The sequence below is a fragment of the Erinaceus europaeus genome, chromosome 18 (genome assembly GCF_950295315.1).
Source record: "Erinaceus europaeus chromosome 18, mEriEur2.1, whole genome shotgun sequence".
Classification (NCBI taxonomy): Eukaryota; Metazoa; Chordata; class Mammalia; order Eulipotyphla; family Erinaceidae; genus Erinaceus; species Erinaceus europaeus.
Window position 1 is genome coordinate 62,070,567 of NC_080179.1, and position 15,788 is coordinate 62,086,354.

The following is a 15,788-nucleotide window of genomic DNA, read 5'->3' on the forward strand; positions in this document are numbered from 1 at the left end:
TAAGGTATCATTTCTTATCCCATTCTATCTCCCTCTTCCCTGTCAATTTCTGCCTCTACCAAAACAAACAAGTAAATAATTATAAAAAAGATTCTTCAGGAGCTGAATTATTTTCCAGTAGAAATGTAGATTAGGAGCGAGAGGATAGATAAAACTGGGTGGAGAGGAATTGATCCCTACCACAGGAAGAATGATTTTGACCTCAATTCTGATTGTCTTGACTACAAAGTCACTTCAGCATCCATACTTCATGGGGGAGTTACAAATCCAGTCCAAAGAGTGTATAAGGAAGTGAGTCAGAAGCTTATGGAAAATAGTAGAGAAGAAGTACTGTTTTGATGGCTACAAGGATAATCATTACTTGACTTTGAAATAAGTTGCACTTAGACTGGAAAAAGGTCAAAGAAGTGCACTGGGGCCAGGGAGGGAGGAAGAAGAGATTGATCTTCCATTTGTCTCTCCATTTCCTACTTCACTTTTGTTAAGGTGAATAATAAAATATCTCACACAAAGGTGAATAAAATATCTCCCGTGGACTGTATACCTGCTTTACCCCAGGTACAACCGAGGCGTAAGCCTGGCTTCCACTGTACTGAAGAAAGCATCAGTGCTGTGGGATCTTTACTTCTCTCTGTGTCTCTGTCGCCTCTCTCCATATGAAACAAAAAGTTGTATCAGAGCTGTGAAACCCTGGTGATGATACACAAAAAAAGTTTTCACCCAGACTTTTCACTCCATGCGTCATATGGAATCTGGGAACTCTTTTGGACAACTCTCAAAATCCAAGTCCTACACTGTGTCATTTCTTCCAAATCCGGAAGCGGGGCCAGGTGTCGGGGAGGAAAAAAAAAAAAAACCTTTCTCTGTGAACTCTGGCAGTCAGGAGTGAAATCCTAGCGTGGCAAGAGGGAACTGGCCATTCTTGGGAAATGTGGTCATATCTTCACAAGCAAGACTGGCCATCTATGAAGACAATGGACGTGGATTGAGTGCCTAAAGGCAGGAGGAGGAACCTGGAGCATCAGAATGTGCCTAAGAAATTCACCTTGCAAAACTAAATGCTTTTTGAAATTATTTTTTAATTAATGCAACTTTAAAATAATATTAGCACACAGCAAAAATCAAAATAAATAGAAGTTATTGTGTTTACCAAGATTTTTAAAATCTTTTTTTAATTATCTTTATTTATTGGATAGAGGCAGCCAGAAATCAAGAAGAAAGGGAGTGATAGAGAGGGAGAGAGACATCTGCAGTACTGCTTCTACACTCGCAAAGCTTTCCCCCTGCAGGTGGGGACCGGGAGCTCAAACCTAGGTCCTTACGTGCTATAATACAAGCACTCAACCATGTGCGCCACCACCTGACTCCTGTTTACCCAGATTTTTGACTTCAGAATAGATATAATATTTATTTAACATTTATTGCAAGGATGACAGTACTTTTTCCTGAATAAAAAAGTAATAAACAAAAATACCAGAGATATAACATTCTAGAGTCCTAAATTACTTGTCAGAGGTACGTTTCCTGAAAACCTAATTGATACTGAGAAAGCTCACTGTATGAGCAATTTCAGTTATTAATATCATTTATATTTATTTACATAAAACCCACATCTCACAATCAAAGTATCCTTTTTCTTTTTTTTTTTCATACTTTTTTTTTTTGCTTATAAAAAGGAAACATTGACATAACCATAGGATAAGAGGGGTGCAAATCCATAGAATTCCCACCACCAGAACTCCGTATCTCATCCCTTCTGATAGCTTTCCTATTCTTTATCCCTCTGGGAGTATGGGCCCAGGGTCATTATGGGATACAGAAGGTCTGGCATCTGTAATTGCTTCCCTGTTGAACATGGGCATTGACAGGTCGATCCATACTCCCAGCTTGCCTCTCTCTTTCCCTAGTGAGGCGGGGCTCTGGGGAAGCAGGGCTACAAGACACGTTGGTGGGGTTTTCTGTCCAGGGAAGTCTGGTTGGCATCATGCTAATGGAACCTGGTGGCTGAAAAGAGAGTTAACACATAAAGCCAAACAAGTTATTGACTAATCATGAACCTAAGGTCTGGAATAGTGTAGATGAGGAGTTGGGGTTGGGGGTCTCTGTTTTGTAGATAGTTAGTAGGCCTAGTTTAGTTATATTCCAAAGGGCTTATGACTATACTAGTTTGTTGTTGTTCTTTTGTTTGTTTGTTTTCCTGTGAGCCTGAAATTTGATATGCAGGTGGATCCAAGTTACTGTCTGGGGAGATAATGTCATGGCTGGAAAAAGAACTACAAAGCTGGATCAGGGAAGAGAATAGTTCCCAAATATGGAAATGGTGTATAAATATTGTTGACTGTAAACCCCATTGATTTGATCTAATCTGGGGCCCACATTCAGTTTAAGAGCCTATGTGACCTCTGCATCCCTCTAGATCTGAGCTCACATTCTGTGGTCATGAGTAGGAATGTTCCAGACTGCCCTTATTTCAGGATCCATCTTCCTCAGGTGTAGCATGGAGTATGTTGTCCATCCTCCCTTCAGAGAATGGAACATTCTCTACCGTTGTTAATCCAAGTTGAGGGCAACATCCTATGGGGTCCCACAAGGGGTCTATTGTGCTGTTCCTGATAGAGATGGCTGGTAATACTGGAGAGAGGGATTTATTTGAAGTCTAGGATCATCTCTTTTTCTATGCCTGTCTTTTTTTCTTTTTTGAAAATCTAGGCCTGAAACAATAAATTCTCGGTGATAATAGTACCAAATCGTAAACAAAACAAAACAACAACAACAAACTCACACCACCATAATCCAGAGCTAAACATGTTTCTTTCTCTTATCTCTCTCTCTCTTTGCCTCCAGGATTATCACTTGGGGCTCGGTTCCTGGTGGCCATTGTTTTTGGATAGGACAGGGGGAAATTGAAAAGGATGAGGGAGATAGAGATTGAAAGAGAAAGACACTAGAGATTGAGAGAGAAAGATGCCTACAGGCCTGTTTTGCCACTTGTAAAGCGTGGCCCCTGACGATGGTGAACCTGGGTTTGGGAACCCGAGGTTTGAACCTGGATCTTTAAATGGGCCCTTGTGCCTAGTACTCTGAATGAGAATGTTTAAAAGGGTATGCTATTGCCTACACGCGCCCCCACAAAACTTCTCATTAAAATAAAGTATTAAATAATTACTCCTGGGAGTCGGGCGGTAGCTCAGTGGGTTAAGCGCACGTGGCGCCAAGCGCAAGGACCGGCGGAAGGATACGGGTTGGAGCCCCCGGCTCCCCACCTGCAGGGGAGTCGCTTCACAGGCGGTGAAGCAGGTCTGTGGGTGTCTGTCTTTCTCTCCCCCTCTCTGCCTTCCCCTCCTCTCTCCATTTCTCTCTGTCCTATCCAACAATGACGACATCAATAACTACAACAATAAAATAACAAGGGCAACAAAAAAGAATAAATAAATACTAAAGAAATATTAAAATAATAATAATAATAATTACTCCTAATCCAAAATGGTGAATTTTTACTCATTTTAAAATTTTGGGATTGGAAAGGGAAGGACAAAGGAAAGTAAAATGGTAACAGAAGCATTTGGGGGAAAATATGTTTAGACCAGTGGGACTGACTCTTTCAGGAGAAGGTGGGTAAAATGTATTAGTACAGAGTTCAAGCAAACTGCGGGTGAGAGATAAGACATTGGATTGTTTTAGTTGATATTTCTGGTTGAGATCATTTAGATTAACTGAGAACTAGAGTAGAATATTACAGTGGATTCAGAACAAGAGCAAAGAGATAACTCAGTTACAGAAACCTGGGAAGTTCTAACTTCTCACTTATTGGAAAGGCAGTAAGTGAGACTGAGAAAAGGTGAGATTGTGGTTGATGCTTAATATTTGCTACTTTGAATATAAGAGGCATAAATATAGTTATAGACTCAAAGATATAATCTATAGGTTCAGTCCCCTAGTCCACAACTGTACTGTTGGAGCAGTGCTAACTTTCTCTAACCCCCTGTCTTCCCTTCTCTCCCTCTCCATTTCTCTCTGTCTATAAGAGGAAGAAAGGGGGAGAAAGGTCACTGGGAGTGGTGGCTTCATTGTGTAAGCATCAGGTCCCACAATAATAAGCAATAAGCAGCAATAAACAAGCAAACAAATGTTATAGATGATAGTTTGAAAAGATCTTATCTACTTGACAGGAGATTGAGAACACAGGAGGGAAGGGGCTACTTAGAAAATGAGGAACATTGGAGAATGGAATTCGGAACTAGAGCAGGGTAATTGTAAACTACAGAAACACTAGGGAATCTGAGGAAGACAATTTGTAGAATTAGGGACATGAGTTTAGAGATAAAAGCAGTACACGGACTGGGAGAGTTTGAGAGAACTGAAGAGTACTCAGAAGTCTACACGTGTCAACATCCTCAAAATTAGATGTAACAACATGGAAGGAGTGGGGAATCTTGGAAAATAATATCTGTGAGATGAGAAGCTTAATACAGATGACTAAAAGTGGAGAGGAGGGTGGCTAATAGGCACCTGAAGAACACAAGAGATGGTACAAAGGCAAGTACATGAATGAGGACTGAAAAGTGCTGAAAATGCTGTACAGAGTTCAGATAAATCCTAGCCAGCTGTCAGAGCCAGGGCACTCAACAATGATACTGGTGACAATGTGCATGAACTGTTAGATGTAGACAATGCTAGGGAAGCTTATCTTTCTTTTTTACCTATAGGTATTCTCTAATTCTTTCTACATCTAGAGTCAATATAAAAGTATGTCTAAAAACTAGTATGGCCACAGGACCTTTGGAATATAATTAAAATATGCCTACTAGCTATCTACAAAATGGAGGATCCCCACCACAACTCTTCATCTGCACTATTCCAGTCTTTAGGTTCATGACTAGTCAACAATTTTTTTTGGTTTTGTATGTTGACTCTCTTTTCAGCCACCAGGTTCCAGATGCTACCATGATGCTGACCAGACTTCCCCGAACAGACAACCCCACCAATGTGTTCCCAGAGCCCCACCCTACTAGGGAAAGATAGAGAGGCAGGCTGGGAATATGGATCAACCTGTCCACATCCATGTTTAGCGGGGAAGCAATTACAGAAGCATCCCATAATGACCCTGGGTTCATACTCCCAGAGCGATAAAGAATAGAAAAGCTATCAGGGGAGGGGATGGGATATGGAGTTCTGGTGGTAGGAATTATGTGGAGTTGTACCCCTATCATCCTATGGTTTTGTCAATGTTTCCTTTTTATAATAAATAAATAAATTAATTAATTAAATAAAGGGGAGTTGGGCGGTAGCACAGCGGGTTAAGCGCAGATGGCACAAAGTGCAAGAACAGACGTAAGGATCCTGGTTTGAGCCCGTCTCCCCACCTACAGGGGAGTCGCTTCACAAGCAGTGAAGCTGGTCTTTCTCTTCCCTCTCTGTCTTCCCCTCCTCTTTACATTTCTCTGTCCTATCCAACAGCAATGACATCAATAACAACAACAATAATAACTACAACAATAAAAAACAAGGGCAACAAAAGGGAATAAACAAATATATTTTTTAAAAGTATTATGCAGAACTCCAATTAGTTACTTTTTGTTTTTTCATCTCCAAACCTTCACTACTCCAGGTTAATTTTTCAGAAAGAAATATCAAGACAGGAAGCACAGGAAGAAGAGAGAGAAAGAGAGGGAAAGCTAAAACAGCACTAACATTTCATTTGAGTACATAGGAGTCAGGCTCAAAGCTGGTGGTACTTATAGCAAAGCAGCACACTATACAAAGGGACTTTTTTTGTCTTCCCTTGTACAGAATTCTCAAATTATTTCTCTCTTTTATTTCTGGACTCCTATTTCTCAACAAATTATAGCTTGTACATTACACATAGGTTATGTGGTAAATGATAAATGTTTATCAAAACATTCTATGAAATACTAGCTTTATATAAGGTCATGAATATAATTCATCATTTCTCCAATTGACCAAGCAAATATCTAAAGTACATATTTTGCTTTTGTAATAAAACTGATAACTTGCAGCCAGGGAGTTGGACCAAATACTAGACCAGCACACCTGAAATGTAGAGTTTGATCCTAAGCACAACAAATGAAGAAGAAGCACTGTCCTCCCCCATGAAATATATATTTTTTCACCAAAAAGACTAAAACTGGGAATTTTAAGATGCCTACATCTTCTTCCAAAGTACAAAAGCTAGTTGCATCTTGGTATTTTTCCTTCATTCATGAATTCAGCAAACATTCATTGAAAACCAACTATGTGTCAGGCACTGTTCCATACACTGGGGAAAATAGTGGAGGGAGAGACAAGCAAGGCTCTAGCTCAGGGAGCTTACTTCTGTTCAGAGAAAAGCAGATAGCATATAAAAATATACATGTTAATTTCAGCGAGGAGAACTGCAGTAAAATTAAAGCAAGTAGTGAGAGAGAGTAATCAGGAGTGCTGGAATACAGATTTTTTACAGAAGGCAGTCAGGGAAGACTTCTGACAAGGTGACATTTAGTTGGATCCTGATGGGTAAGAAGTTAGCCCTGTGAAGATTGGGAGGTATTCCAGGTAAACAGGTGCTGTAAAAGGCCTATGGAGAGATCAAGCTTCACAGAGGACAGAAGCAATACCAACATGTCTGTACGAAAGCCTAGTAAGAAAGGCTTAACTTCCCCCCAAATGTTATTCATACTAACATAATTATGATCGTGGTGTATATTTAGCTTTCAAGGAATGCATAACTGTTAGGAAAAGTTTCTGGAGCAACACAGCTTCTCCTGTTACATTTGTGTCACCTTAGGGATCTGTAACTAATGACTCCAGATTGTACTTTCATCTTTAGCACAGGGTTATTAATAATATCTACTACATACCATACATGTGCTTAAAAAATTTACTGAATTGATCATCATAAGGCAAATAAGTTCTTGGAATAAAAAAAGGTTTTTTTTTTTTAATATAAGAGTATTCCATCTTTCCCCTTGGCTACATTATTTGGGAAGTTTAATATTTTATTACATATTCTTAATTATTATTTTTGCTTTAAGTATTCCATAATTTAATTACTAGTAAAAGAAGCAAGTGACAGGAGCCAAGAAGTGGTATACTGAGTAGAGCAGACACATTACAATGTGCAAGGACCAAGTTTCAAGACCCTGGCCCCTGCCTGCAGGGGAAAGCTTCGTGAGCAGTGAAGAAGTATTGCAGCTCTCTCGCTCTCTCTCTCTCCCCCCACTTTTACACTGTTTTTTTTCTATCTCTCAAATAAATAAGTAAAATATTAACAAATAGGCAGGTGGCTTTTAATTTTCCTATGTTATAAATCACTTGACAATGAATATCATCATCATCATGCATTGAGATCTCTCACACAAGTGACCATATAGATAGTAGAGTATAAATGAACCAATGAAATGATTATATTGATTGAGCTACTATAAGAAACATGCTGGGGTTGGGTGTTGGCATAGCTGGTTGAGCACACATGCTGCAATTAACAAGGACTCGGGTTCAAGCCCCCAGTCCCCACCTGCAGGGCGAAAGCTTCATTAGTGGTGAAGCAGTGCTGCAGGTGCCTCTCTGTCTCTCTTCCTCTCTACCTCCCCCCCCCCCAAAATATTTGACTGTGTCTATCAAATAAATAAAGAAAATAAAAAGTTAAAAAAGGAAGATGCTAATCTTGGCTGGTTTTTTCTGAGATTACTAACAAAACAAAAAAAAAAAACAAAGAAAAGATATGCTATAAATTGCTGTCCTGCCAGATAAATTTATCCTGTAACTAAATTATGCTTGGCCTTCATAATGTTTTAAAAAATTCATTGAGATACACAAATAAAAGCAACTAAGTATTTACTGTGAAAAGCAAATTCCCAAGTTCTTTCTGAAAAAAAAACTGTCTACTTAAAATACAAGTTTATATATATTAATGCTAACATAATTATATATTTGTATATTATATAGTTATATAAATTTAAATCAATGAGCATAGTTCATAGTTTTTCTAAGATTTATTATATCTTTATGCTTCCTTAGTTTCATGTTCTGACCTATAGTCATACTGTTAAAAATATTGTCTAAAATAAATCTTTTATAATAAATTCAAAAATTGGCTTGATAAAAGTAATAACTTAGCTTCTATGAAACGTAGAGTATATAAGAATATAGGAAAATTGTTGGAATCAATGAAATGTGGTAGCATTTTGTTAAAAAAAACAATAAGGGAATTTCTCAAACTCACAAGACAGCCTCATATTTTGAAATAGCCAGTTAAAAGTTATATAACCATAAGTTACTATAACTAAAATATGCAAAACTTAATTCAATTTGTATGTTCATAAAGTGATTATTATAAATTCATGAAAAAAAGCTCTTTAAGTATCACCCACATTATATTTTTAAAAAAGGAGATATATACAATAATCCACTAAGGTTACTCTAAATTTTTTTTTCCTGACAAGCAACAACAACATTGTATACATTTTATTCTTATTTTACTTTTACTTACAGAAACCGGGGTATAAACCAGAAAGTGTGGACTTGTGTGGAGCACTTATTGAGTGGGCTAAGGAAAAATCAAGCAGAAAGAATGTCTTTCAGGTAGGACTGTTGCATATTTTCAAACTACTTATATTTCTTCCATTTGATCTTTTGTTCTCTCTTAGGTCATTAAAATAGGAATTTGTATGATACTTTCATGTAATTTGTTGCATGAAGATCATTATAAAAAACTGACTCTATTGCCTCATTCAATTTTGGTATTGTTTGTTGTCTTTCTTAGGTGACTTGTTTCTCTTAAGCATAAAATATACATTTTCTAGCCAGTAGCTATTAGATTTTTGCAGTGTTTTTTTTTATGGGTATTCTAGATTCAAATCCAGAATGCTTAATTTAAGTTGATTTAATCTATACTTCCAAATATTAGCTTGTCTGAAAAGTCGTGATATAATTTTCTTTTATTTTTTGCCACCCCCTACCTCCATTTTCACAACCAATTTTTTAAAATGATCTTTATTTATTGGATAGACACAGCCAGATATTGAGAGGGAAGTGGGTGATAGAGAGGGAGAGAGACAGAGAGACACCTGCATCCCTGCTTCACCACTCATGAAACTTTCCCCCAGCAGGTGGGGACTAAGGGCTTGAATCTAGGTCCTTGTTCACTATAATGTGTGTGCTTCACCAGGTCTGCTAGCACATGGCCCCTCGTGATGTAATTTTCTTTTTTAAAATATTTATTTATTTATTTATGTATTTTCCACTTTGTTGTCCTTATTGTTTTTCGTTATTGTTGTAGTTATTGTTGTTGTTGTCGTTGTTAGATAGGAGAGAGAGAAATGGAGAGAGGAGGGGAAGATAGAGAGGAGGAGAGAAAGACAGACACCTGCAGACCTGCTTCACCACCTGCAGGTGGGGAGCTGGGGGCTCCAACCTTAAGCCGGCCGGCCCTTGTGCTTTACTCCACGTGAGCTTAACCTGCTGCGCTACCGCCTGACTCCCCCGTGATGTAATTTTCTATGCAAAAAAAGTGTCATGATTCTTCCAACAGCCCGATATATAAAAAATAAAATTCATTGATTATGATATATTTTTGCATTATTGCTCTTCCTACTTTTTAGTTGTGAATTGCATTTAACAGTGTGACATAGAATAGAGAAATTGAGAAAGTTATAAGAATTAAATCTCTTTATATTGTACAATTTACCATTCCAGTTAAAAACAACTATGATTAATATTTTTATTATCTTTATTTATTTATGGATCGAGATAGTCAGAAATGGAGAGGGGAGAGAGACAGACACCTGCAGTCCTGCTTCACCACTCGTGAAGCTCTCCCCCTACAGGTGGGGACCAGGGGCTAGAAACAGGGTCCTAGTAACATGCACTCTCAACCGGGTGTGCCACCACCTGGCCCCTGTGATTAATATTTTTAATTATATTCCATTGAATGTCTAGAACCAAGTAAGAGCCTTAACAGGAAAGGGAAAAAGTATTTTGTGTATGATTTTATTAAAATATTTTTGATGATTTATATATAGCTTGATATTATGGAAATAGGTCTTTTTTCTATATTTATATGAGATTAAATCAGCTTTTTATTTCCAAAGTAACCAATCATTTTATAGATACATTTTAGAGTTTACTTGGTTGAAACTTGAGGACATCATGTTGCATGAGATAAGCCAGAAAGAGAAGGAAGAATACCAAATGATCTCACTTCTTAGCAGGACTTAATAAAGTAGTGACAGGGAGGGAGAGCACAATGTGAAGCATGGACTGGACATGGTATATTGCACCAAAGCAAAGGACTCTGGGAAGGGAGGGAGAAGGAGGGGAGGGATAAAACACCAGGGGCCTGGTACATAGTGAAATTGTATGCATATGTCAATTAATCCATTATAAAGCATTAGTTCCCTCAATACAAATTTTAAAAATATAACATATCATTTAATAGTGAAGAACTATAACTATTATAGTTATTACAGTAAATATCATTGAAGATAACTGAATCTTGAAAAAAAATTTGTTCTTAAATCCGTTGTTGAATTTAATATATTCATTATCATAAAAATGAGTAAGTAATAATTATAAGCTGAACTCGCACTGGAGACAACAGTTTTTGATTTGTACTTCTTTTTCTTTTTATTTCATTTTCTTATTTTTATTTATTTATTATTGGATAGAGACTGAGATAAATTGAGAGGGGGAGGGGATGGGGGAAAGAGAGACACCTGCAGCACTGCTTCACCAGTTGTGAAGCTTTCCCCTGCAGGTGGAGACCAGTGGGTTGAACCTGGGTCCTTGTGCATTGTAATGTGAGCATTTAACCAGGTGTGTCACCACCTGGCTCTCACTCCTTTTTCTAGATGCTAAATCAAATTTGTCCAAATAATTTGTTCTCAGGTACTGTAGCTGAACACTATCAACATATTTAGCATTATTTCTTTGTTTTAATTTCAAGTCAATCTTTGTTATATCATTAAAAAGTTACTAATAAAAATGATGTCAATATCATGTGGCATTGCAGAATCAAGAAGGAAACTGGATTTTGTTTTAAAGTGAAAACAGATCTTAGTGGAATCGCACGTCTTACTCTTAGTTTATCCTGGCATAACTAAGTATGATTTACATATTATAATCCTAACCTATCTGACAACCTAGATGCTTAGAAGGGCCAGGCAATGGCACACCCAGTAAAGCGCACAGATTGCCAACTGCAAGGACCTAGGTTCCAGGCCCCACTCCCCACCCCCACCTACAGAAGGTCTGCTTCCCGAGTGGTGAAGCAGGTCTACAGGTGTCTATATTTCTCTCCTTCTCTCTATCTCCCCATCCTCTCTCAATTTCTCCCTGTCCTGTCTACTAAAAATTAGAAAAGAAAAAAAAAAAAAAAGGAAACAATAGCTGCCAGGAGCAGTGGATTCACAGTGCAGACACCGAGCCCCAACAATGAAACAAAAACAGACAAACAGCAACAAAAGTAGTTGCTCAGTCGGGTGTTACTTAGTGTCATATGAGTTTAACAACCCCATCTCTGTTATTAAGAAATACATTAAAATTTGAAATAAGAATAATTGTTGAATAATGTAAGCACTTGGGTATGGGTTAAGAGAGGCTTTTCCAGTTCCTTTTGAAAACTTTATGGAAAAGTATGTTAGAGAACAATGAGGATTTTGAAAAGTCTGTATGTGTAATTTAAAATTTTTATGAACATCATATACACAGATATACATTTAAGCTACCTATACTGATTATGTGTGTTAATCCTAACCTCTACTGAGTATGAACAACCACTTGCTGTTATAATCTGTTTGTTTTGTACATTTTGTTTTGTACTATAGCTACTTCCAAACCTATTAAAATCTGTCCTCTACTTTGGTAGTTTTTGTCCATGAAGAGCTTGTAGGTAGCTATGTTTGGAAGGTACATGAGTTGTTCCTACAACTCCAGTGCTCACACCTCTAATTTATCTCTCTTGTCTTGAACTCTTTAAAGAAATGAGGTGACTGATTGTCAGGGACGTTGTGCATACAAAAAAAAAAAAGAAAAATTCAAAGTTACATTTCCTGCTTTATTCTTTTTTGGAATGAATTGTACTGTTTTCTTGTCATGCTGAAGTTTTTTCAGCACCTGCACACATAAACTTGGGTAAAATTTACTAGTATGTGTTTGTAGACACCGACCTGAGAAATAAGCTTTTTGAGAAGCACAATATAAATAACTTTTACAGTTCTGTTAACAAAAAACAGCACTGGGAAGGATTTGCCAGGGAACTAAATCTAGATGACTTACATCAATATTTGATTAGCTACATTAGCTGGTCTAACTCTCAAATGATCAGAATAAACATGTTTATATCTCAAAGACATGGTGTTAAGGAATTGTTGGGTGTTGGAGTGTGTGTGAACAAGGGTTTCATTACCTACAGAATAATGAAGTATTTCTTTCTGACTGGGAAAGACCATCATAGCTTTAGCTGACGTGCTACATCAAAAATAGCTTCAGAATTCCAAGTTTGAATTAGACTCAGTGTTCAATCTTAGTCTATGAATTATAGATTACAGACAGCAAATGACTATTGAGATTTTTGGAACAAGAAAAATCAAAGAGGAGCAAAATTAGCAATAATTAAAAAAATTGAAATCTGTCTTTTAAACGTTGATGGATTAGCAACTGTATTCCAGATAATTACAATGTTGGTAGAAAAGTCAAACTTAAAATGAACAGAAAGGCAAACAAAAAAATGATGTGCCTGAGATATTCTTGAGAGACTGAGAAGTACACATTTGTGACATGAAATATGGAAGGATTTCATTCACTTGTATATGTCATTAAGACATTTGACTCGCACATTTTCTCTTTGTATTAAAATCCAAGTTTCTTAAACATGCAAAGCCTTATTAAACTCTTGATATGCATTTAATCTTATTTGATTGTTAGATAGTAACATAACAGTGACAACATAAATCAATTACCTAGGGCTTAGTGTTCCATAATTCTCAGTAAATCTGAATGATGATCATTGTTTGAGTTTAAAAACATCTGCCTGTTTTATAACTGGATAGTTTTAGGTCTAATTGGCATTGCTTAATAGTAAGTGATTTTTTTAAATAATCACCAACAATTTCAATATATATTATAAAATATAGTTATAAGTCATAATGTGTATTTTAAAAGTATAAATTTACACACATAATATGTAATGTACGTGTCTATGTATATACCTGATATTTAACAGCACAATCATTGGAAATAGACTGATCACACAGAGAGAGAGAGAGAGAGAGAGAGGGAGAGAGCTAAAGAGAAGAAAGAAACATTGCATATACAAAGTCATGCAAATTCTAAATTAAATCAATGCATGGACATTGCAGCTAACTTTTGTTAAATTCTGCATTTAGTACCACTGTCTAGGACCACTACAAATTAGATACAGCTTGAGAAAAGATTCAGCAAGTGTGTGATTTGTAATGAACTTTGGAACAAGTTTTCTTAGTTAAGTTAATAGCAGCTCTAGGTCTTTATCAGGGAAAGAGTGAATAAAAAGATTTATGTTCAAACCACATGTCTTAAACATCCCTGCTAAGTGCTAGTTTGCTCTTTGGTGTTTAGCCTGAAATTTAAAGCACTAAGGATTAAATGGATTACAACATAATCTTAAATAATCCTAAATGTCATTTACAGAGAGATAGTTGTAATAACTAAATAAAACCATGTTAAGGGATGGCAGTGTTGTCAGGCAGCATCAGTAACATAGGCAGTGTTTCTGTCACCTTCTCTTTCCTTGCAGATACATTGGCATTTGCCTTGCAGTAGAAGGCTCATTTTATAAAATGACTGCAAAATAATTTAAAGCAAAAAGCAATTTCTTAACTTTGGTTAACCTTTTTGAAAGTATAAAGAAATGGAGATCAGGACATGGCCATCCGACAAGAGAGATGGCGATTTGTTTAAAGATTCCCAACCTTCAGGTTACCCTCTTATGGCATATAGCAGTCATGTCATTTAATTGAGTTCTTGTATATTCTTTACTTCTGTCGTATAAATTTGTTTCGCCTCTTAAAAAAATAAAGCTGCTATTGCTTTATTAAACCAGAAGGTGAAACACCCCCACAAGGCTTCAATGGTTACTGCTAAGGCTAAAGTTACATTCTTTTAGTGAAAAAAAAAAACCTTTCATGAAAAACTTTAGGGTTTTCTATCTATAATATGATCTTTCTAACCTCATAAAATACCTGAATATTAATACTATCACCTTTTGTAAATAAATGGTAAACAATAAGAAAATGTTTCCGGGGGGGGGCGGGTGGGCAGTGGTGCATCTGCTCAGGGGTTCACATTATAATGCATAAGGATCTCAGTTCAAGCCCCGGGTCCTCACCTGCAGGGGGAAAGCTTCACAATCAGTGAAGTAGTGCTGAAGGTGTCTTTCTGTCTCTCCCTCTCTCTCCCCCTTTTTAGATTTCTGTCCTATAAAATAAATCATTAAAACATGTAAGATACTAAATATTTACTTTGTTCAAATAGTTAAATCATGTCTACTCTCAAGACTTGCCTTTTCTCAGAAGCAGTAACTTTGAGATTCCTTCAAAATAAAAGTTCAAGTATTGTACACTCATCAGAGTGCACTGAACTCATCAGTAGATGATATGCTTTAATAAATAAGACAACTCTGCTATTGATGAATTATGGCTGTTCAGAGCTATGTCAATCACTGGCTTGAAAGACAGAAAAAAATTAGATGACACAAGAGGATCAAAGTCTGCTTCCTTTCCCACACTCATCACTAGCTCATAATCTCAAACAAAAAATCATAGCTAAACTTCTTGGATCTGAGATTCTTTTTAATATATATGAGTATCTCTGGGGAATGATTCCTGCCCTCAGAAATAAAGTAAATCACAGAGTAGATTTATCATTACTTGTATTACTTTTTGACTTTGGATGGAGTCTTCTGGCAATAATTTATATTAAACATATTCATGTAATATTTTCCATGACTATACTTTACATTTAAACATAATTTGATTGTTCTTCCTGATCTGAATAGATCTTAGCTTAAAATGTTTAAGTGCTACTTACATTTATTAATGCAAAGATAATTTAATAATATCTTGGAAAATGTCATTTTAAGCCCAAAGGAAAACTACTGCTATTTTGCTTTTATCCATCTCCTTGTGTTAAAAGCCATGGTTTAAAATAAATCTGAGCTTTTACCAATTTTCTCTTTCATTTTTCAATGCTTTACTTAGACTAAATGCAAAAGGATGATTCTTCACATTCATATATGCATTAGATTTCAAGTAAAGCTGGTTTCACTTCAGAGAATTACTCACAGTATCTTAAAAGGCACGGCATTAAAAATAAACTAGGGTAAGAGCACCAATATTAATGTGTAGTTAGTTGTTTTTTTTTTTTCCCCAGCTTTTTCCCAATCATTTTATCTACCTATTAGATATCCATCTATCATTCCTCAGGTGCAGTGGAGAAGCCCAGGAGTCCGGGGACATGTTCTCGAATTTGGGATGTCCTTTGTAACTCAATGTAGAATGCAAGAGAAGATCTATGCTCCACTTTATAGACTTTTCTTAGGAAAGTAATGAGATAGCAGTACTAATCCTCCTCCTTTTCTCTGTGTACAAAATCTACTACATGATACTACTTTGAATCTAAATAAAACCTCCTATTATTACTTACTGATTCATCACTTCATTTCCCAGTCTTTTGAAAGCAATTCAGGGTATTATGATTCCAAAGACTCTCCATACAACAGGTAGCAATTTGTAAACCATAATTCAATATTTCTA

General features: G+C 36.5%; 1 protein-coding gene across 2 annotated transcripts in view; it reads left to right on the top strand.

Annotated features, from left to right (window-relative positions):
- ARHGAP15 (Rho GTPase activating protein 15) overlaps positions 1-15,788 on the top strand; it is a 785,763-nt gene that overhangs the window by 156,865 nt on the left and 613,110 nt on the right. For both annotated transcript variants that reach the window (XM_060178060.1, XM_007539658.3), the window contains exon 6: positions 8,491-8,580. In XM_060178060.1, the coding sequence (XP_060034043.1) occupies positions 8,491-8,580 (90 nt within the window). The remainder of the gene's footprint in view (positions 1-8,490; positions 8,581-15,788) is intronic.